Raw genomic sequence first — 22,441 nt, 5'->3', positions numbered from 1 at the left:
AGTTCACTCCCTTCCTTTCCCTAACACTCTTCTACGTAAGTAGTACTGTCCCACCCCTCCATGCTTAAATTTCAGAGTTTTTTCACTGTTTGATGCAATGTGACTTTTAAGATAATATTTACTGGCCTTCACGTCTTTGAGCTGACGGCCCCCTGTCAGCCAGGAGCCTCCCTGCTTTCTTGTACTGTTTTTGGAATGAGGCTAGACAGCTGCCTTCTTTGTGAAGAAGAATGTAGTCCACCACCACCCCGGACTCCCATCATCTCTTTTCTGGTGAGAAGGTGGAGACCCAGGCAGCTGAGAGTTGGCCCATCAGCAGTCATTAATTGAGCACATTCTACTTTTAAGGATTGTGTAACTCTGGGGAGTCAGCAGATCGGGAAGAACCAGATAAGATTTCTGGCCTCTCAGAGGAGTTTTGACACATGGAATTGCCTCAGTCAAAGCTCCTGGTTGAAAACCAGCTGTGTTACTGGCATGCAGCACTGGACACCATTACAGTGCTACCACTGACATCGCAGAATTCAGTTTCTCTGCAGTCAGCGTCACAGCCAGAAAATGTTCCTTCCAGTCCCCTGGACTTGCAGCTGGGTGTCACTGCCTAGTCCTCAGTTGCAAAGGAAATTGCCTCAATGAGATGGGGTATTCCCAATTGCAGGAAAGAGGTTTGCTCAGTTCAGTTCGCTCCAGCTTGTCTCAGATGTCCACTCAATTGAATTTAGAAAAAGAGGGAAATCATTCAGAGGCTGAAATTGGACCATTTAAAAATTCAAGAGTGACCAACATTGATTTTTTTAAACTTCTTCAGTAAAATTTCTTTTATTAAAAACTTCTCTTAACAAAAATTTTAATTTTTAAAAGAACAGAAAAGTTGCAATACTCCCATATACTCTTCACGGTTTTACAATTATTAACATTTTTACAATGATAACAAATTTGCCAATTTGTTTTATTGCTGTCTCTCAAAATACATAAAGATACTTTTTCCTTTGATGAACAGTTTGAGAGTAAGTTGCAGACACGGTGACTCTTTACCTATTAATACTTCAGGATATATCTCCTGAGAACAAGGACATAAAAAAAAAAACTACAATGTAATTACTGAATTCAGGAAACTTAACACTGAGATAATCTTATCTTCCATGCACAGCGCAATAATGTTCTTTATAAATTTTTTGTGCAGGAGCCAGTCCAAGATTATGTATCTCACTGAATTGTCATGTTGCTTTAGTCTCCTTTACTATGAAACAGGTCCTTAACCTTTGCCTTTCTTGATATTGATCTTTTTTTTGAAAAGCACAACCTCATTGTTTATAGAGTTTTTCTCAGTTTAGGTTTGTCTGATGCTTCCCCATAATCCACGTTAGGTTATGCATTTGGGGCAGGAATATGACACAGGTGGCCATATTTCCTTTCCGAGGCCCCGCATCATGGAGCATGTGATGTCCGTTTCTCTCTTTACTGATATGTTGATCCCTTGGTCAAGGTGCTGTCCACCAGATTTCTCCATGTAGAGTTACTCTTTTTCCCTTTTGTAATTAATAGGTAATCTGTGGGGAGAGACTTTGAAACTTATAAATATTCTGCCTTCATCAGACCTTTATTCAGCAGTTTTAATGTATCCATTGATGATTCTTCCCTGAATTAGTTATTATTACTCTGGGTTCAAAATGGTGATTTTTCAGATTTCTGTATTTACTAGCTGGCGTTTTTTTTCCCTTTATTTAATATCAGTATAGATTTATGGATTACTAGTAAATTTTTTATTTATTTATTTTTGGCTGTGCTGGCCTTCACTGCACTCAGGCTTTCTCTGGCTGAAGCGAGCAGGGGCTACGCTTCCTTGTGGAGCACGGGCTCGAGGGTGCACAGGCTTCAGCAGTTGCAGCACGTGGGCTCAGCAGTTGCAGCACAGATTTAGTGGTTCCATAGCGACATGTGGGATCTTCCTGGACCACAAGTCAAGCCCACGTCCCCTGTATTGGCAGATGGATTCTTAACCACTGGACCACCAGAGAAGTCTTCCCTTAATAAATTTTAATGGAATTGTTAACAACTTATCTATATTTGGGATCTGTTCCTTAGATAAATTATTCTCCATTTTTTAGGTCAACCTAATTGCAAGTGGATCTCTTTTTTATGTGAACTTGAACATTTAATCTACACCCCAGTATGTGCAAAGGTGAACAGGAAGTAGAAAACGTTTATGGCACTTTTAAGCTTAAACACATAGGTGACTGAAGTGTTTTGAACAGCTGTGGCAAAATGGGGTAATCTGGAAGGCCTTTTTGAAAATGGAAGGAAAGGGGTTCCACAGACAGGTGAGAGAAGGTACAATCAATGTCTTTCAGACTAGACACAGAGAAAGGGGGACTCAGCAGAAATGTTGAGGATGGGAAAGTGCAGGGAAAGAACCAAAGGTGGAATTAATATGCCCAGTCTGAGGGTAGAGTGTGCAGAAGAGCAACGGAGGTCAAAGGAGTAAGGTGGAAAGGTATGCGAAGTACTTAAGAGTTCTATTTGATGACTTTGGGTAAGAATACTGAGCAGCAGGGAATGACAGATTCCTAAAATCCCCATGAGGAAGATGTTAATAGTTGCATTTTATTTATAAGAAAACTAAGTCGCAGAGAATTTAATTTTCCCAATGTCCCCAAAATACTAAGTTTAAAGCCAAGATTTAAACACAAATCTATCTAACTTTAAAGCCCACGCTGTCAAAAGAAAGAGACACATCTGTAGTGGAAGAGCAGTGATAGAATTAGGGCTCTCAATATAAAAAGACAGGTTCCTATGTGACAGTCATAACATCTCAGTAATTATCCCAACCATGCACTTTAGAGAAGATCTGTAGTAAGCCCAGTGTGCTTAAGAAAGTTAAGGTTTTCACAATTTATGACCCTGCACGTCTGAATCCCCCACCCTATCCCAGTCTTTATTTTTAAAATATCAGCTTTATGGAGATATCATTTTAGTATGCAATAAGATTTCACCCATTTTAAGTTTATGATTTAATGAGTTTTGACAAATGTCAAACTTTTTTTTAAAATGTTAAACCAGTCTTGCATTCCTGGGATAAACCCTACTTGGTCATGATATATATTCAATTTGCTAAAAATCATTTACCAACATGATCATAATATAGAACTTTATCACTCTAGGAAGCTCTCTATGCAGTCCCTTTGCAGTTGATATTCTCCAGCCCCTGGCCTGCTTTCTATCTCAATACTTCGGCCTTTTCTAGAATTTCATATCAATGAAATCATACAATATGCTATGTAGTCTTTTGACGGGCTTCTTTCACTAAGCATAATATTTGAGATTCATTCATGCTGTTGTATTAGCAGTTCATTTCCTTTCGTTGCTAAGTATAGTATTTTATTATATGGATATACTACAGTTTGTTTACCCATTCATCAGTTCAAGGACATTTGTATTGTTTCCAGCTTGGTGCAATTATAAATAATGCTGCTATAAACATGCACATATAGGTCTCTATGTAGATATATGTTTTCACTTCTCTTGGGTAAATACCTAAGAGGAGAACTGCTGGGTTATACGTTAAGTGTATGTTACATGTTATAAGAAAATGCCAAACTCTTTTCCAAAGTGTCTATGTCATTTTGCATTCCCACAAACGATGAATGAGATTATTCCACATCTACACCAAAAGTCAGTATTTTAGTCTTTTTAAACTTATCCTTTCTAATGAGTATGTAGTATTATCTCATTGTTTTTAATTTGGATTTCCTTAGTGTCTAATAATGTCTAGAATCTTTATATATACTGTTTTTGCCATCTATGTCTTCTTTGAAGACACCTCTGTTCAAATCTTTTGCTCATTTTTATTGGCTTGTCATATTGAGTTTTAGTATCAAGTTATGAGTTCTTTATCACATATGTTTTGCAAATATTTTCTCCCAGTCTGTGGCTTGCCTTTTGATATTCTTTTGAAGGGCAAAAACTTTTAACTTTGACAAAGTCCAGTTTATCAGTTTTTTTTTAATATTTCATGCTTTTGGTGTCCTACGAAATCTGCCTAACACAAGGTTACAAAGATTTTCTCCTGTATCTTCTTCTTCTGGATATTGTGTCATTTTAACGCTCACATTTAGGTCTCTGACTCATTTGAAGTTGGTTTTTGTGTACGGTGTGAGGTAAAGTTTCATGTTTTGCATGTAGATTCCCATTTGTTCCAGCACCATTTGTTGAAATGACTGTCCTTTCATCCATTGAACTGCCTTGTCAAAAACAGGTTGACCATATATATCTGTGGGTCTATTTCTATATTCTCTTTTCTGTTCCAGTGATCTCATGTCTATCCTTACATCAACATCTGCGATTATTATAACTTATGGTAACTCTTGAAATCAGATAGTTGATATCCTCCAACTTCGTTCTACTTTTTTCAAAATTGTTTTGTCTATTCAGGTCCTTTGCACTTCCATATTAATTTTATTTATTTTTTTTTTCCATATTAGTTTTAGACTCAGTTTGCCAGTTTCTAAAAATTGCAAGCTAGGGTTTTTATTGAAATTGCATTGAATCTGTAGATCAGTTTAGGGAGAACTGACAACATATTTTTTATGCTACTGCAAATGGTATTGCTCTGATAATTTTAATTTCTTATTATTAATAATTGCTGGTACATAGAAATAAAATTGATTTTTTAAAATATTGGTTACTAGTTATTGGTTACCACTATTTCTAGTAACTTTTTTAGATTTCTTAGGATTTTCTACATCGGAGAAGGCAATGGCACCCCATCCAGTACTCTTGCCTGGAAAATCCCATGGACGGAGAAGCCTGGTAGGCTGCAGTCCATGGGGTCGTGACTGAGCGACTTCACTTTCACTTTTCACTTGCATGCATTGGAGAAGGAAACGGCACCCCACTCCAGTGTTCTTGCCTGGAGAATCTCAGGGACGGCGGAGCCTGGTGGGCTGCCTTCTATGAGGTCGCACAGAGTCGGACACGACTGAAGCGACTTAGCAGCAGCAGTAGCAGGATTTTCTACATGGGTGATTATGCCATCTGCATAGTAAGAGTTTTACTTCTTCCTTTCAAATCTGTATACATTTTCCTGCTTTTCCTTTTTGATTGCACTGGCAAGGAAATCCAGTATGATGCTGAACAGAAACAGTGAGAACAAATCTTTGAATTGTTTTCAGTATTAGAGGGGGAAGCTTTCAGTCTTTCTCATTAAGAATGATGTTAACTATAGATTTTTCATAAAGGTTCTTTATGAAGAAGATTAAGTTATACTTTTATTCCAAACTGAATTTTTATCATGAATGAATGTAGAATTTTATCAAATGCTTTTTCTGCTTCTATTTTTTTTTTTTTTGGAGTATAAGTAATATACAGTGTTTTGAGGTTTTTAATATAGTGAATTCCTTTTTTTAAAATGTTAAACCAGTCTTGCATTCCTTGGATAAACCCTACTTGGTCATGATATATATTCAATTTGCTAAAAATTTTAAGGTTTATACACCTGTATTCATGAGAGATACTGATCTGTTGTTTTGTTTTGCTTTTCCTTGTAATGTCATTGTCTGAATTTGGCACCACAGTAATGCTGGCCTTATAAAATGACTTGGGAAGTGTTCCCTTGTCTCTTCTATTTTCTGAAAGAATTTATATAGAATTAGTATTGTTTCTTCCTTAAACACTTGCTAGAATTCTCCAGTGAAGTCATCAAGACTTCAGTTTTCTTTCATCTAGCCTAGAGTTTTCTTTGCAGGGGAAAAAAAAAAAAATCCCTTTTTTTAATACAGAAAGGATTTGCCTTTGCTATCTACCAACAAACTGTATAGCACTGAGAATAAATGGAAATCAAGCTGTAAAAATTGTTGGTGCCAAAATAATGCTTCTGGCACACACAGTTCTACCAAGCACTGTGTTTCCATGACTTTGGCTATAGTGGGGAAAAATTTAAGTGATCTAGGAGAGTCTTTTCAGATATAGGTATAGTATTTTTTAAACTTCCTTAAAAATCCCCTTTGCAGTCAAATGGCCTATTAGCTGACTGGAGTATGTAAGCCTAATGTCTTCACTGGTGCCAGAATGTTTCCCGTCAGCCCTGTGCCTCTGCTCTGGTTAGGCTGCAAGTTAAAAATGAGCAAGGCATACAGGCATGACTTAACTTCTCATTAAATATGCTTATTGCCTTAAATTTTTTTGGAAAAGTATTATAAGTTTAAAACAGTAAGCTTAAATAACAAGGTTAAACAATAATATAAAAGTAGGTAGGAAAAAAAGAATTTGCCATTCTTTGCAGATAAGAAAAATAAATTTTAATAATTTGATACATATCCTTCATTTTTTCTGTGTTTTAAATACACACATACTCTAGGCACAGCTGTTTTTCTTTTTTCTCCCACTAACCCTCTATGGAATCATGATATTGAAATCTTTTTTGCCTCAAGTAATGGACATTCCTCCAGGTAGGTACATATACTGCTAACCTTTCCTTATTAACAGCTGCATATTTTTTCCATAATACAAAAGTAAAAGTTTATTCATCCATTCTCCTATTTGATAGAAAATCACATTATTTCTAGTATTTTGTCTTTAGAAACAATGCTGCAGTCAACATCTTTGAGCATATATCCCAATATGTAAGAGCTTTCAGTTCTGTAGATTTCCAGAAGCAAGACCACCGAGTCAAAAGACATACACATTTTTTAACAAATACTGTATTGCTCTTTTCCATTCCTACCAACAAATGTATTATATGAGAATATCATTGTCCTCTCTATCTTCATCTTGCTGCTTTTGCTATCAATCTTATTCTTTTATCAGTCTGATGGGTAAAAAATATTGATTTGAATTTCTTTAATAGCTGATAATGTGGCAACTTTTCTTGTTTGCTTATTGGCAATTTACTTTTCCTTTTCTGAAGTTTCAAACCTATATCTTTTGTCCATTTTTATCTGGGATTTGTCTTTTTCCCAGCAATTTGAAGGTGTTCTTTGAATATTAGGAATATGTCATATATACTAAAAGAATTTTCACCAAATTTGTACTTTTTCGTTTGGCTTTTTTTTTTTTTGCCTGAGCAACACAGCATGTGGGTTCTTGGTTCCCCTACCAGGGCTTGAACCTGGGCCCTCTGCAGAGGAAGCAGAGTCTTAACCACTGAACAACCAGGGAAGTCCCTCATTTAACTTTATTTACAGTGTCTTTGGACATATATTTTTTTTAATTTTTATAAATTAAATCTGTTCTTTTTTTCATTATGGTTTTGGGGTTTAGTGACTTGCTTATGGTTTCCTTACTTGGAATTATTCAAATATTCATTTAAATTTTCATATTATGTTAGTTTTATTTTTTTACATTCAAGCCTTTAACCTACCAGGAGTTTAACTTTGTGTACAATATAAGGAGGAATGAGGACGTGAAATCTTAAGTTTGCCAAAAAAAAAGGGGGGGGGTTTGCCGTAACTCTTCATATATTGTAGTATTTCCCATGTTTTCATAATACACCCTCGACCTAGCTCATGATTTCTCTGCTTTCAGACCTGTCTATTGTCGCACTGCTGTGCTCCAAACTAAGGGAGGGCATGTCTGTCTCTTTTTCCATTGTTTCCATCAGGAAACACTAATAAACAATTTTAAGGCACCTAGCATAGTGCTTGACATATTTTCGGTACTCAGAAAACATTATGGGAGGAAGGAAAGTGTTGAATTCACACCTGTGTTACTATGACTCCTTGGCAAGTTTAATATTGACGGCTTATCTGTATAAACAAGGGGAAATGTCATTCTCCTTAAAGCCATTCGCTGTCTCATGAGCTCACCCAGTTCCTTCCGCCTACTATATCTTTGTTCTAAGGCCTTCCTTCTCCCTATAAATCTGTCCCATTTCATAAGGACTCCCCTTAAGCAGGCTTTCCTCAAACCCTTCCTTGTAGTTCAACAGTATGTGTAAAGTACTGCCACATTAGCCTTTAATCCACAATGGATTTTACTGTTTTTCAAATACCCATCACTGTGCTAGGCACATAGCTCATTAAATACTTAAACTGCAACTGAAACAGTACTGCATACCAAGGCTCTTTGTAAAGGCTCGAGTAGAGCCTCAAGATTTGTTATGAAAGCCCTTGGGACTAAGGAAGCAACAAACTGGGGAAAACTGGACAATGACCCTGAAAGCCGTTAAATACCAGAGTGATTTTTCAAGTGAAATTGTGTCATCAGATTTATTTTAAACACATTTGTTGGATGAACACATGACTAAGTATTGCCCAATCTGAAGGCGAGGTCAACAGACTTTCTTTGGTGGTTTTTGTTTCCAAAGGCCTTCACCAATGCAGGCCTTTGGAAATTCAGGAAAAATGGAATAAGCCTTATATGTCCCTACATTTAGTTTGAAAATAACATCTGAATGCCTCTCACCACTTCCTTGATGAATTTTTAATGGAGAAACAGCTAATTTGAGCTCTAGAGCAGAGAATATACAAAATGAGCTTGGAGCATCTTATAATGTCAGAAAATAAGGAAAGCACTCAAAAAACAAAATGATGAGAGTTTATCAGAAGGACACAAGTGCCAGATGAAAGAACTCCCAATGGTCAAAGCTGGAACAACTTGAGCAACAAAATAGTGTAGTGTTGGATTATAGCCCAAGGAATGAAATAAATATCCCTGAGTTCATACTCATATAAATAAAGAGTTAAATAAATAGATGAGGGAAAAGAAACATATCTTCCATAGAGAAGAATTCCAAATAATTTATGGAGATACTCAACCCCCAAGAAGGTAGAGCATAGCTCCCCACCCCTTAAGTGTGGATTACACTTAGTGATGTGCTTCCAAAGAACACAGTGTGATAAGAGGGACCAGAGTAACTTTAGAGTGGAGACAGCTGACAAAGACTACCTTAGCCAAGCGATCATGATCAACATCAGTGGTAAGTCATGTTGACAGTATGTACCCTCGTTATGCTCTGATGAGAATGACACTTCACCTCTGTGGTCTTCCTCCCTACAACCATAAACACAGTCTAATCTTGAGAAAAACAGACACAAATCCCAATGGAGGTACTTTCTACAAAATACTCAACCTGTCCTCAAAACTATCAAGGTCATCAAAAACAAAGAATGTCTAAGAAACTCTCACAAGCTATAGGACTTTCAGGAAATATGACAATGAAATGTAATTTAGGTATCCTGGATGAGATCTTGGAACAGAAAAAAGACACTAAGCAAAATTAATGAAATCCAAATGAAGTATGGGTGTGTGTGTGTATTCACTCAGTCGTGTCTGACTCTTTACGACCCTTTGGGCTGTAGCCCACCAGGCTCCTCCGTCTGTGGGATTTTTTCAGGCAAGGATTGGAGAAGATGAACATTTCCTCCTCCAGGGGATCTTCCCCATCCAAGGATCAAACCCACATCTCTTCTATTGCCTGCATTTCAGGCAGTTCTTTACCCACTGAGCCATTGGGGAACCAGAATGAAGAACGGAGTTTAGTTAATACTATAACACTGTTATTTCATTAGTGGTGGCAAACGTACCCTAGTGAAGTTAGATGTTTACAGAATTGGATGTGTGCTATGTGAAATCTCTACTATCCTTGTACCCTTCTGTAAACCTAAAACTAAAGTTAAAAGTATACTTAAATATTTTGAAAACACAGATTGGGCAACAAATGACTATATGCTTATCTCTACAAATGTGCTTTGAATTACAGGGTGCTGGTGACAGTTTTGTGGGAGCTTTGGCCTTCTACCTGGCTTACTACTCACATCTATCCTTGGAAGAAATGCTCAAGAGATCTAATTTCATCGCAGCGGTCAGTGTCCAGGTCACAGGAACACAGTCATCTTATCCATACAAAAAAGACCTGCCCCTTGATCTGTTTTGATTGCTATTAACTCCAAAGCAAATATACCTGGAAATAAAATGTACTTAAGGATGAGCACTGTTAATTAGCAGCTTACTATAAAATGTCACCTCCTTTCTTTGCAAATATTATGTTCATTTACCAAGTCATCCTCAAGCCTTCAATTATTTCTTTATAATGATTTGCTTTTCATGCAAAAGTCAACTAGACAGAATTAAGGATACTACAACAAAGACCCGTACAAACAACCCCGCCATTCAGGAACCAGCAAACTCTACTGCCAACACATCATGAATACCGTTATGTACACCAAAGAGCAGAATTTGCAAGCAACAGTGTCTAGAATCAGAGCAGAGAATGTTAAATAAGGGAAAGAGGGGTATGACTTGGGTCACACAAGTAGTTCCTAAGAAAGGCAGCTGATGTTCAGCTTTGCCTTGAGTGTTGTCAGAGCTTCTGGTTCTGCAAGAGAAGCCAGAAGTTTAGATGTTTATTGAAATCTTTCAACATTTAAGTATCAGCAACTGAGTTTTTTAAAATTGTAAACACCACCTGTGGGCCACTTTTAGCCTATGTTCTAAATAGACAAGTCATTTGCTAAGCCAGATTTTAAGTTGTATTTTTTTTTTTTTTTTTTAGTGATTCATGCATGTCACAGACCCTTTACACTGGGTTTAGGTAGAATCAAGTGAAGTATTTTTCTTGTAACCCAATACCACAATGTAGAGTTTCAATCTAAAAATAGCCAAGATCTCACCTATTATTGCTTTCAATTAGAGCTTTAACAAAAGATGCCAGAAAAAGAGCTGACTGTAATGCCACAAGCCTCTAAGACTCAACAACTGTCTAATTCCATTTCCAGAGAGGCGCTCTCACATTTCCTCAGGAGACAAGACTGGGCCACAGGGAGGGAACACCTGTTACTCAGGAACAGCACTGGTTTCTTAATGCTTGTGGTCATGGTGGACACTCCATCCTTCTCCCCTATAAATGCTTTAAATGCTTTAGGATACATACCAGCAGAGCTCAAAATATGAGCTGATCCTTATCTTCAATGAGAAATTTGACAGGGAGAGAAATGGGCAATTTTGAAAACTTGTGGTAAACAACAGCTTGGGTGGGAAAGCGTAACAGATCTAGGGAGGGCAGGATTTCTTACCTGTACATTAGGGATAATCAGTGGAATTTCCAAGCTGGTTGGCTGTGTAGTACCACTGCCCCAAGAGCTGAGCCATTAGCTTTATGGAAATACACTATAGCACCTCTTATTAAAAAAAAAAAAATTCTAGTAGTCCAAACCGTTCCTAGAAAATCCTAGATACTGCTTTGGTGACCTGAGTTTGAGAGTGTGGACCAATGGCATTTTTCTAATTATATAAGCACAGATCAAAAACAGAAGTTCTCTTGGTTTCTTCTGTGTTAACAGGCTGGCTTCCTCCTTTCACTCCTGCTCACCTCTGCCATCTGTGTTATCGCACAGTTCTTTCAAGATCTCTCTGGACCACGACCCTGCCTTTTCTATGAAGTACAAGTGAGGGCAGACTGGAAACTCTTGCACAAATCTCACTATGGAAAATTTTCTTTTCTTATATGAAACAATGGTTATTTTTTAGTACTGTAGTTTTTAAATTTCAAATAGTGGGGGAAAACATCACTAAAAGACAATAGCACAGGCTATTTTAATATATTTTATTAAGGGCTATAAAAATATCCAGAAAGATAAATAAATGTGATGCAATGGTATATGTCCTAATATGAAGAACTTGTTTTCACTGCATTGTTTTCCTTCACAATGGCCTTCAAATCACAGGAGGCAGTGATTCCATGCCATTTCCTCTTCTTTTATTACACGCTGCAGATTTCTGAATCAGTATCCCACCCTCGATCTTCTCATTTATAAATCAAATTCATTTTCAATCCATTGTTTAGAGGGAGCGTATTTTTTTCTGTTCCACAAAGAGGACTTTTTTTTTCACTGTAGGAGGAGAAAAAAGGATTGTAGCAGAAAACTAAAAAGTTTATCATCAGCATTTTTTAATAAAAATACACATCAGACCATGAGCCCTCTCCTTTCTCTTCTTTTACTTTCCTTTGTCATGTGGATGGAGCTGACTTGCAAACTCAGTTCACTGATCCCAGAGACCAGAGAGGACTGCAGAAAATGGTAAGGAAAACAGGGAAGGCCCAACAGCCAACCAGTGGCAACCCTGATACCCCACAAAGTCACATATAACCAATGTGAAACATTCAAATTAAAAAAAGAAAATTACAGGCAAAAAAATTTTTTCACTCAGCTAATGCCCACTCTTGTATGAGGTAAAGCAAGGAGAGATTGTAGGAAAAAGCTGGACTCCAGAAAAAGAGTGGTAAAAACTGAGCAGACCACAGAAGAAAAGGAAGTCTGGCTGAAGAGTAAATATACATTAAACCTTGTACTTTCCAGAAATGGTTTCATATATCCAAGTACAGATTTACTATTATAACCCAAATCTTATTATTATGAATATCGTAACAGAGTATAGTTCTCTGAAACACACCAAACAAAAGCGCTCACTGCCGGGATGAAAGATTAGAGACCAGATACTAGGCAATAAGGTTTTGATAGTTCCTGTAATGCCCTATATAGCATTCCACTAACATCACACATCTCTCTCTCTTTCTCACACACACACACACAAAACCACCCTACCTAAATTTTTCTTTGCAAAAAAACAAGAACAGTGCACCAAAGAAGAGCCAGGAACTCCAAAGACTATGTATGACATGACAGCAACTCACTTGTCCCTACCACACAAAGAAATTTTAGCTTTGTTTTTTGTTATTCTTCTATAATTAATATGGATACCCTGCATGTGAGATCCCCAAACTATTATCAACAGTTAGCTAGGGAGCTTATTTAAATACATTCCTACTTTTACCTCCATCTCTACCCTAATTCTATTTCTGTAGAACTAGAGTGGGACTGGAAGTCTGTATTTTTTTAAACTCTTAGGATGATTCTGATGGCAGCTAAAATTAATAACCATTAACCAGTCAACAGAAACTTATCTACAAAATTAATAATATATTTTATTACTTTGTACATAGGAATATTTTAAATATATTTCAAAAGATCTAGTATTAAACATAAGTAGGACCAGTGCTCCTTCAAATTCCAAGGAAGACTACAAAGCATTGTAAGACAGTAGTAAAGAACCCAAACAATTTCCCATTGTTATTCACTGCAAAAAATATTTCCATGTTTTTCTGCTGCTGCTGCTAAGTCGCTTCAGTCGTGTTAGACTTTGTGCGACCCCACAGACAGCAGCCCACCAGGCTCCCCCATCCCTGGGATTCTCCAGGCAAGAACACTGGAGTGGGTTGCCATTTCCTTCTCCAATGCATGAAAAGTGAAAAGTGAAAGGGAAGTCGTGCAGTCGTATCCGACTCTTCACGACCCCATGGATTGCAGCCTAACAGGCTCCTCCGTCCATGGGATTTTCCAGGCAAGAGTACTGGAGTGGGGTGCCATTACCTTCTTCGCCATGTTTTTCTACATGAAACTAAAAAATGGATTAAAAAAAGAACTTGTCTCATGGATAACTGGTCAGGAGATTATTTAAGTGACCCTGGATAGGAAGAACTGATGAAGACTATTCATGAAAATTTGATATACTTGCTGCGTTCATTCCCTTAATTCAAAGAATAAATATTTAAGTCCACAGAACTGTGCTAGGCAATGTGGGATTTATGAAAGTGTAAGAAGAGTCCCTGATTTAGTACCAATATACCATGAGGTACCTGTATGAACATCCAGTAAGCCCCACAGAAACCTAAAGACTAAAAGGGACTGGAATGGTGAGGCAAACATCTCACAAGGAGGGTCAAGTTTAGGCTCTCAAGCAGCAGCAGCATTTGGATGAACTAACAGGGAAGAGCATCTAGTTTAGATAAATGGTGGCAGGAGATAAGAACAACAGTGCTGATCGCAGGGGAAGGTCCTGATTAAAAAAGGAAAAAAATAAACTAGACTGGCTCCATGTAATAGAAAAAATAGGGGGCCTGGAATCAGAAAGACCGGGTTCAAGCCTTGCCGCCACCATTTATCTACTGTAAGTTCTTGGGCAAATTTCTCAAAATACTCTTCCTTCAGTTTTATTCCCCATGAGAGGGCTAACTCCATCTCCCTCACAGGGCTGCCAAAGAGCACTCACTCACTATGTGTTAGCTGAGTCCAGATGACACGCTGCTATCCTCAGTCATAAACAATAAATTAATTTTCTGTCAAAATATTCGCTGCTTAATTCATAGAAGAATGAATCTGTCAAGTTCTTGCCCTACATCTAACCTAAATCTATTCTGCTTCAATTAAAGTCAATATTGTCTTGTTTAGTCATCCAAGGAATTAAAACTGACAAGTTTTCATTTTCTTTATAATAAACCTTCATATATTTAACAGAGTTTAATGCACTTATGCCTCAGCCTTTAATCCTTCCTCCTGGGAAATTTGCATATAGATTCATATGAGGAAAGGAGTTTGAAAAGACATAGGCTGGTTCAGCCATAGAGTATATACCATGAAGTCCTCAAATAATTGGGAATTTTTCTATGTTTCCTTGCCTGATTTTCTTTGTAAAGCAGACAAGCAAAACATTACCCTTAAACTAAACCCTTAAACCATTTTCTCACTGCAGTAAAACATGCTAGGACAACTGCCAAGCTATTTGGTACCCTGGGCAATGGGGCAGGCCGCAAGGCAAACATCATGCAAGCCCACAGGGCATTCGGTAGGTGGGCAGAATGCCAAGCAGTCAGCTATCCCAGAACATTTTCTTCAGAAGAGACAAAGTTGTGTTGTCAAGGTTCCAATGATCCCTTCTCAGAAAAGCTCTAATCGTCTGTCTGAAATATAGATATGAATATTTTCTTCCACTTTCAGCTCATGGTTGGAACTGTTTATGGTTGTATCCTTTCCTGACCTCAAAATGTAAAATCAATCTGACAGAAAGTTCCTAATATCTCCATACTATGACTGAAAATTCCAGTACATTTTCACGCTTAAAATCTCAGAGAAGGTTATTCAATCAACATTTATTAACATTGTACAAGTTCCTAAAAAAGCTCTAAAGGAGCTAAAATGGTAGAAAACCACTCTATTGTAAAGTTCGTCACTTTAGGTTTTCACCAGCTGATACAAAGAAATCAGAGAGAGAAAACCACCACATCAATCTAATATCATATTGCTATGGTCTGAAAGTTTGTGTTCCCCCAAATTTATGTTGAAATCCTAACCCACAAAGATGATGGCATTAGGAGGTGGGGCCTTGAGGAGGTGCCTTGGTCACAAGGGTGGTGCCTTCGTGAATGGGATGAATCCTCATAAAAGATACCCCACAGAAGTTGCCTGCCCCTTCCACCATGTGAGAACACAGCAAGAACCCCCTCCTATAAACCAGGACGAGGGCCCTCACCAGAAAGTCACCATGCTGGCACCTTGATATTGGGCTTTCCAGGTCCCAGAACTGTGAGAAATAAAACTGTGCTGTTTATAAGTCATTTAGTTTGTGGTATTTCGTTATATCAACCCAGACTAAGACCTATACCTTATCATTCTAATAATTTTCCATCATTTGAGATATATATCCTGAAATTCAGACTGCTAATCATCAGGGATAAACCTAGAATTCCCATTTTATTAAAGAATGCCCAGAAAGTTTCACATCATAAAAACAGCAGGAAATTTTATTTCTGTTAAAGAATGGAATTCATAACAATTTTTTTTTGGCCACATGGCATGCAGGATCTTAGTTCCCCAACTAGGAATTAAACCCATGCTACCCACTCCAGTACTCTTGGGTTTCCCTTGTGGCTCAGCTGGTGAAGAATCCGCCTGCAATGCGGGAGACCTGTGTTCGATCCCTGGTTGAGAAGATCCCCTGAAGAAGGGAAAGGCTAATTCCATGGACTGTACAGTCCATGGGGTTGCAGAGTCGGACAGGACTTAGCAACTCTCACTTTCACTTTCACTCCTGCAGTGGAAGCACAGTCTTAACCTCTGGACCACCAGGGAAATCCCTCTCAGAGCCCTTTTTGAATGCCTCCTTACACTGGTACAGCCCCGATTTTTTTGAAGGTGATATTTTTTGTTTTGATGAATTCAGCATAATGAACAGTTTGTAAGATCTTCTTTACAAACTCTGAAAGCAGCTATTAAGATGGCTGTCAGGCAGATTCGTACTGGTGCCCAACCAGAGGTCACACACTAGTGAGCAAGTTTTAGCCTCCTCTCTCAATAAGAGGTTCATATGTAAAGTGACTCAGGGCCTAGGTTTTGGAGTCAGACAGTCCTAAATTCAAACCTTTATTCTGTCACATATTTTAGTTATGTGTCCTTAACTAAAATCCTTGGCATCAAGCTCATCATCTGTAAAATGGGGTTCAGATTGCCTGGAGAGTACGGGTGCTTGTGTCGTGACGCATTCATGTATCTGAAGACTGAAGGCAGGTAAACAAAGAAGACAGAATCTTCCGTTTTGTCTGGTTATTCACAAGCACTTGTTTCCTTTCTCTCAAGGGTCACTGCCTTCTGTTGCCTATATTGTCCTTCTGTGGTTGTTGTTTCAGGAGGGAAGGTAAATTCAGTCCCATTGCTCCATCTTGGCCAGAAGTGAGTCTATCAGGCCTTGTTCTTAGTTAACGAAATAACTGATTATGATGCTGCATGCATGATAAGACACTTCAGTCATGTCCGACTCTGCGACACCATGGATGAAGCCTGCCAAGCTCCTCTGTCCATGGGATTCTCCAGGCAACAATACTGGAGTGGATTGCCATTTACTCCCTCAGGGATTATGACGTTAACTGCCTATATTTCATTATGTAATGGATTAATTTGAAGAAATAAGATTCTAGCACCAATTCCAACTCTAAACACCAACCAAGTGTCTTAGAATTCAACTCAACCTTGACATACTTCTCTTTCTGTTTACCGAACAGTATCGCCTATTCTATTTACATATCTGGTTTTTCCCCTTCAAATCTTCAGTTAACTATCTCTTACCAGAGAGACATTCCCTGAACTATCCTACCTAAAGAATGAAGATGGGATCTACCTCCTTGCAACTCTATCCTGTATCTCAGCATCCTGCTTTTTTCTCGCATAGCACTGAGCATTTGTCGTCTTCCTTCCTCTCCCTTCCAAAACCAGGCTTTGATCATCAAGACTGAAGGCAGTGAGTCTATCTTATGTCCATGAATATCCCAGCACCTTGGACAGTAACTAGCACCAAAGTAACTTTCAATATACACTAGGAATGAATGCTCTAGTGACAAAGGGGTCACAAAACTGCCTTTGTTTATCATCATCTGAAAAGGGCAACAGGCCTTGAAAGCATTTGAATTTATTATGGAGCAACTTTTCTGGAATCTTACCTACTGGATCGTAATGCAGTAGAGTCAGTTTCTCCCATAGTCGGCTTCTCTTAGTGTTGAAGGAAAAACCTGTTCCAGCTTGGCTCACCATTTTCACCAGAATTGTTCTAAGATTTAAAAGCAAGCTGTTACAAGCTAAGGAAATAGACTAAAATCAGTCGTAGGGGGATGCCACATTCTAAGAACACTATACAAGTAGTATTACTTGTGGGGACATCAATTAAACCTTAAGTTCAGTTTTAAGACAGTCTATATCTTAGAATGGTTCTGATTCCCAATATTTGTTCCATTACACAGAGTGACTTGGAAATGACCTAACCAAAGCAAGAAGACTAATCAAACTGCATTGTGGGAATAGACTCAGACCCCCACATTTCAGGAGGAGAAATCAGGACAAGGAAAATACACAAGTACTGGTGACCCTAGCAGGCCAGTCAGGAAGAAAATTGTCTCGGAAGAGCTTTATCTTTCACGTATGAGCAGTGAGAGTGAAATCAGGAAGTTACAGAATAAAGGGACTGGAATTTTCACACTGACAATGTGTAAAACCTTGTTGCTCCCTTTCATAGTTTAAGTTACAATCATCCAAAGCAGAAAGTTCATGTTTTGTCCCACTGGACCTTTTAATACCTCATACTGTTTGTTACTTTTTCAGGTGTCTTATCTTCCTGTGTAGATCATGCTATTTGATTTCTCATCTAATTCCAAAAAGAATTTGAAGCACCTAAAATATATTATACACCTTTACATCCCTTTGAATGTTCAGCATAGTGCTTCATGCATTAGAGTGATACAATATTAAGTACTTGCGCTATGGCAAGCACAATACGCAAGGCCCTCTAAGTCTAGATCTGCACCCAGGAGACGTAACACCAACAGTATGGAAGGTCCGTTGTGTACACAAGGTCTGTAAGGCAAGACATATGACACATGGCACCAGAAGGACACAAAGAACATGAGACGCAGGGCACACCTCTAAAGAAACTGAAGACACAGGAGATTCCCACAGAATGTGAAGAAGGAAAGCAAGCTAACTGGATTGTGTGAAAAGCTATATAAAGCAATAAAAGATATTGAGGGAAGAATATAAGCATACATGTTTTCCATTAACTTTAATCTAGCTTTAAGGATTTATTATATGTCTTGGGTTATAAACAAATGCTGCCTGCTTTAGAATTTTTCTATTTTTAACACAGAACATCTTACTTCAGTTATTGTCTACAAATTTTATTTTTGAAATACCAGTTTGGTATTAATAGTCTCCCTGGTACAGCATGGAATCTTTAGCCTTTGCTATTTTTGAAATGCTTGTACCATGAATGCAAAAGATTACAAAACTCAACACTGGCTCTGTGGATAGTCAAGTCACAGCTTTTTTTGTTATATTCCTGTAGTGAGCTCCAGACAAATGGCCCCTGGTCCTCAATTTGAGGAAACAGAACTGCAGTAGTAGTCCAAAGAACATGGGGACCCTGATGATTTCTTTAGGAACAAGACAGCAAAAGCAACTTTTAAGTAAATTAACTGAAAGCTCACTTAGATCAGTTGGGAGGGAGGGAAAACATTTTAGTAAACAGTTCATAGGGCCAAAACAATTCATCGAGTGTAATTCTCAAATCAGACTTTAGAAAATTGAAGCCAAATGCTTAATTTAACGTAAGGATTCATTGAGAGTAGCTGAAATAATGAATCTCACATAAACAAGCTTTAAAAAAAAAAAAAAGAAAAACTTCTACTTACTTTGACTTGCTCTTGGCAACTTTTTCATAGGCAGGGAAAGTCGGATAGAAAAGGAAAAAAAACAATTTATTATCTTGCTTATGCAAAATTCAAATAAAGCTCAAATTTTAAGATTATAATAAAAATATTTAAGTCATGAAATATGTCATAAATTGTCACTCAAGTAACTACTCCCGAGCTTTGGGGGTTCCCGTTAGGATTTTATAGATGCTTTTTAAAAATCCAATCGGACCACCACAACTCTGGATGGAATGCTCTACACAATCTCTTTTCAGCTGAACTGACTACCTTTTAAATCTTCCCAAAGATCTGCTCCATTTGCTCCTCTTCTAAGGTGCAAATATTTGCACTAGAACAAGCCTCTTGTCTGGTAAATTAATCTATGCAAATTCAACAACCATCACATCAGGTGGAGAAAGGAAATTAAATCCATCCGGGAAGTCAGCCTGGTGCACCAAAGAACACTGTCTTGGGAGCCAGTGGGCTTCTCTCCCAGCCCGCTGTACCACCTAGGATCAATTACTGTTTCTCACCTTGCGAACTCGAAATGAGTGAACTAAATATTCTGAAGTTTTCTCAGTTAGAACGTCCAGCGATTCTGCTGACACACCGCTACAGAGGGCGAGGGAGAGCCCCACTTCTGCCGGCCAGACTCTACCGTCCGAATGAGCCGCAACGGACCCAAAATCTGCGCCGAAGACCCCCAAAACCCACTCGCCCCACAGGGAGCATGCCGCGGGGCATGCCGGGTGCTGTAGTCCTGAAGGCCTGGGACGTCGCAGCGGCAGCTTCCCCACCGGCGTGCGCACTCCACCCTGCAATGTCCCAAGGCCCACCTGTCACCACCTCCCGCCCGCGCTGCAAGCCCTGCCGCCGCCTCCAGCCCCACTTACACGTAACCGCCGACAGGAACATGGCGACAGTACCCCTGAAGACTCGGTAACGGGCCCAAAGGTCCAGCAACAAACAACTGCTTCCGGGGCACAGGCCTGTTCCGGAAAAGGAGTCCGGAAGTTCTCCACAGCCACGCCCCCTACGTAAACCTCAGGTGAGACCGCCTCTTTTCTGTGGCCTCTACAGTCCAGATGTCTCTTATGTGGTGCTGGAGTGTGGAGTCCTTTTTATTTTTGGAGAGGATCTTTGTTATCGCTAGGGGTTCGTGCCCCAGACCCTAACTCCTACTTCTGGGTCAAAGTTAGATGTTTTCCATACATATTTCACTAAATAATCGTCAGTCGACTACATTAAAGCCACAGGAACTCCATGTTCCTCACCCATTCCAGACTATCAGGCTTCTGCACTATTTCCTTAAATTGTTGCCTTCGTTTTCTTCCTCCGGCCCAACTCCATTTCCATCTGGTTAAGATCTACTCTCAGTCTCTCCAGAATTAAGAACTCCACCTGAATATCCCTATTCCTTGATTATGTGTTGGATTTCTAGGAGGGCTGGGCCCTGGGAATCTTAACTGCTGTATCTAAGCACCTACCTGGCAATAGGGGGCAAATAACTGAGATTGAGAGCAGTCACATAATTTGCTTAATGTCACAAAACTAGTGAATGGCAAAGTCAGAATTTGAACCCAGAGTTTGTCTGACTGCAAAGACTCATGCCTTTCCCACTAGCATTGGGACCTAACCACTTTGCCATCTTCCAATCTTCATCTCTCTGCAAGAAACCTGCAAGTCCTGCAACACCAGGTACTTCAGCCAAAACCTCATTTCCCAGCTAATAATCAGGATTTTAGGATTTTTTTTTTCTAATCTGTGGTTTTATCTACATATTAAATATTACAAACAAGTGAAAGACTTATTCTCATAGATTATCCTCACTGAAGGTAATAAAATTATTAAAAAGAGAAAATGTTATACAATACAACTCAATTTTTAAAATTAGGACTGTCCTTGCCCTGGGTACCTCCAATGGTTTTTTTCCCATACCTAGATTCCAACAAATGAGCCCGCTCTAGGTGGCCAAATCCTTCCTTACTATGTGTGGTTCAGCTGCTGACAAACAAGAGCTTCAGGTGTTCAAGAGGATAAGGTTTCTTATTTAAGAAATTCCTTTTGAAGATTTATAAGAAAAAAACACAAGATTGGAAGCCAAGGAACATGAATTCTAGTATTTATTCTGTCCCTTGGAAAGTCATTTCAATTCTCCAGACCTCAGTTTCAGGCTGAATGTGGGCACTGAATCAGTGATTCTCATTCCTGAGAGTGTATCAGTCATCTGGGGTCTTTTAAAAGCAGAGATGAGGCCCAGAGTCTATACAGTATTTCTTCCCCTTCCCTAATTTTCTATGAAGAAGCATTTTGAATATATCAAAAAGTAGAAAAGATATTATAATGAACAAGCTGTATATGCAATCCAGTAAATGTTAAGATTCTGCTATGTATATTGAATTTTTAATATGCATATATAACATATATGTTATATATATATATATTATTTGATTAGGGTTTTTGGCTAGCTGTGTAAAAGCAAATTGGAGACATCACAACCTTTCCCTCCTTTTCAGTGTAAAAGTAGATTTACTCTTTGAAGTTTTCTGTATGGTGATACTTCAGCATATGAAAATATCTTGCTCCCCATCAACCTTTCCTCAATGGTTTTAACATTCATTGTTGATCTTTGTTTTTACTCAGGAATTATGTTTTGGGGTACACAGTGGTAATTTTTCTAACATTACATTCCTTATTCATTTGTTAGTTTTCTTCTGTAAAGAAAAGCTTTCTATAATCAATTGAGGCAGAATTATAATTCTTCCTAAAAAGGCAAGATAAATGCTAATTGTTCTCTTTAATTACTAATATTCAAGTAAGACATTAACATAAGAGTCACTTCCAATGGTGACAAAGACATTTTCCCCTTTGTGTAATTTTCTTTAAATTTTTAGTATCACTATAATGGATTTTTTCCCTTGTTTTATAATCAAACATGGTCATCATTATTTTTGATGTTCAAAGTTTCCCAAAGGAGGTCATTAGGAGTCCCTTCAAGCTGGTCCAGTGTTTTTTCAATGCATTTCCTTCCTTGCTTTCTGTCACCAGCTATCTCAGGTTAACCTTGTACTTTCCCTGGCCCAAACATGGAATCAGCCATGTCTTCAAGGTACTCTGGTTCTTTTGGAAGGAAGTGATATATAGAAGCCACCATCTGATGCACAGCACTTGACTAGATTTTAGGGGGTTTCAAGTTTTATTTTAAGCCATAGAATTTTCATTTAGATGAAATCTGTCTCAGAGCTCACAGTGTAAAATGAAGCATCATCTCTTGAGGGATGACTTCAGAATCTTGGACTCCACAAGTCAAGGAAACTCTGGATTATGGAAATGGCCACATTCTCTTCCAGTCCCAATTGCTCTGGATTCCAGTTTGAGGTTTCAAATCCCACCCACAGGCCCGGCAGCCTTTTGTCATACTTCCATTGTCTTCCTTCCCAA

At 38.5% G+C, this 22,441-nt stretch overlaps 2 protein-coding genes across 2 annotated transcripts in view; one reads left to right on the top strand and one right to left on the bottom strand.

Moving 5' to 3' along the window:
• RBKS (ribokinase) overlaps positions 1–9,999 on the top strand; it is a 101,061-nt gene extending 91,062 nt beyond the window's left edge. Inside the window, exon 8 of the mRNA XM_005903865.2 lies at positions 9,698–9,999. Within this exon, the coding sequence (XP_005903927.1) occupies positions 9,698–9,871 (174 nt within the window). The 3' untranslated portion in view covers positions 9,872–9,999. The remainder of the gene's footprint in view (positions 1–9,697) is intronic.
• A 1,525-nt stretch (positions 10,000–11,524) lies between these two features.
• MRPL33 (mitochondrial ribosomal protein L33) lies at positions 11,525–20,013 on the bottom strand. The gene is made up of 4 exons (XM_005895754.3): positions 19,894–20,013; positions 19,001–19,019; positions 17,261–17,367; positions 11,525–11,825 (listed from the first exon to the last, which is right to left on the bottom strand). Exons 1-4 carry the CDS (start codon positions 19,913–19,915, stop codon positions 11,776–11,778), a joined length of 198 nt encoding a protein of 65 aa, XP_005895816.1. The 5' UTR covers positions 19,916–20,013; the 3' UTR covers positions 11,525–11,775.
• Positions 20,014–22,441: the final 2,428 nt, after the last annotated feature.

The sequence above is a fragment of the Bos mutus genome, chromosome 11 (genome assembly GCF_027580195.1).
Source record: "Bos mutus isolate GX-2022 chromosome 11, NWIPB_WYAK_1.1, whole genome shotgun sequence".
Lineage (NCBI taxonomy): Eukaryota > Metazoa > Chordata > Mammalia > Artiodactyla > Bovidae > Bos > Bos mutus.
Note: the sequence above shows the minus strand (reverse complement) of the source record. Positions and strands in the feature narration are given on the sequence as shown.

Bases quoted from the DNA above. Each gene is read 5' to 3' on its own strand.
- MRPL33 (XM_005895754.3), bottom strand. From the start codon at position 19,915: ATGTTCCTGTCGGCGGTTACGT. The intron at 11,826-17,260 runs GTAAGATTCCAG...CTCCTCCTACAG, and splicing joins ACTGCATTACGATCCAGTAG to TGAAAAAAAAAGTCCTCTTT.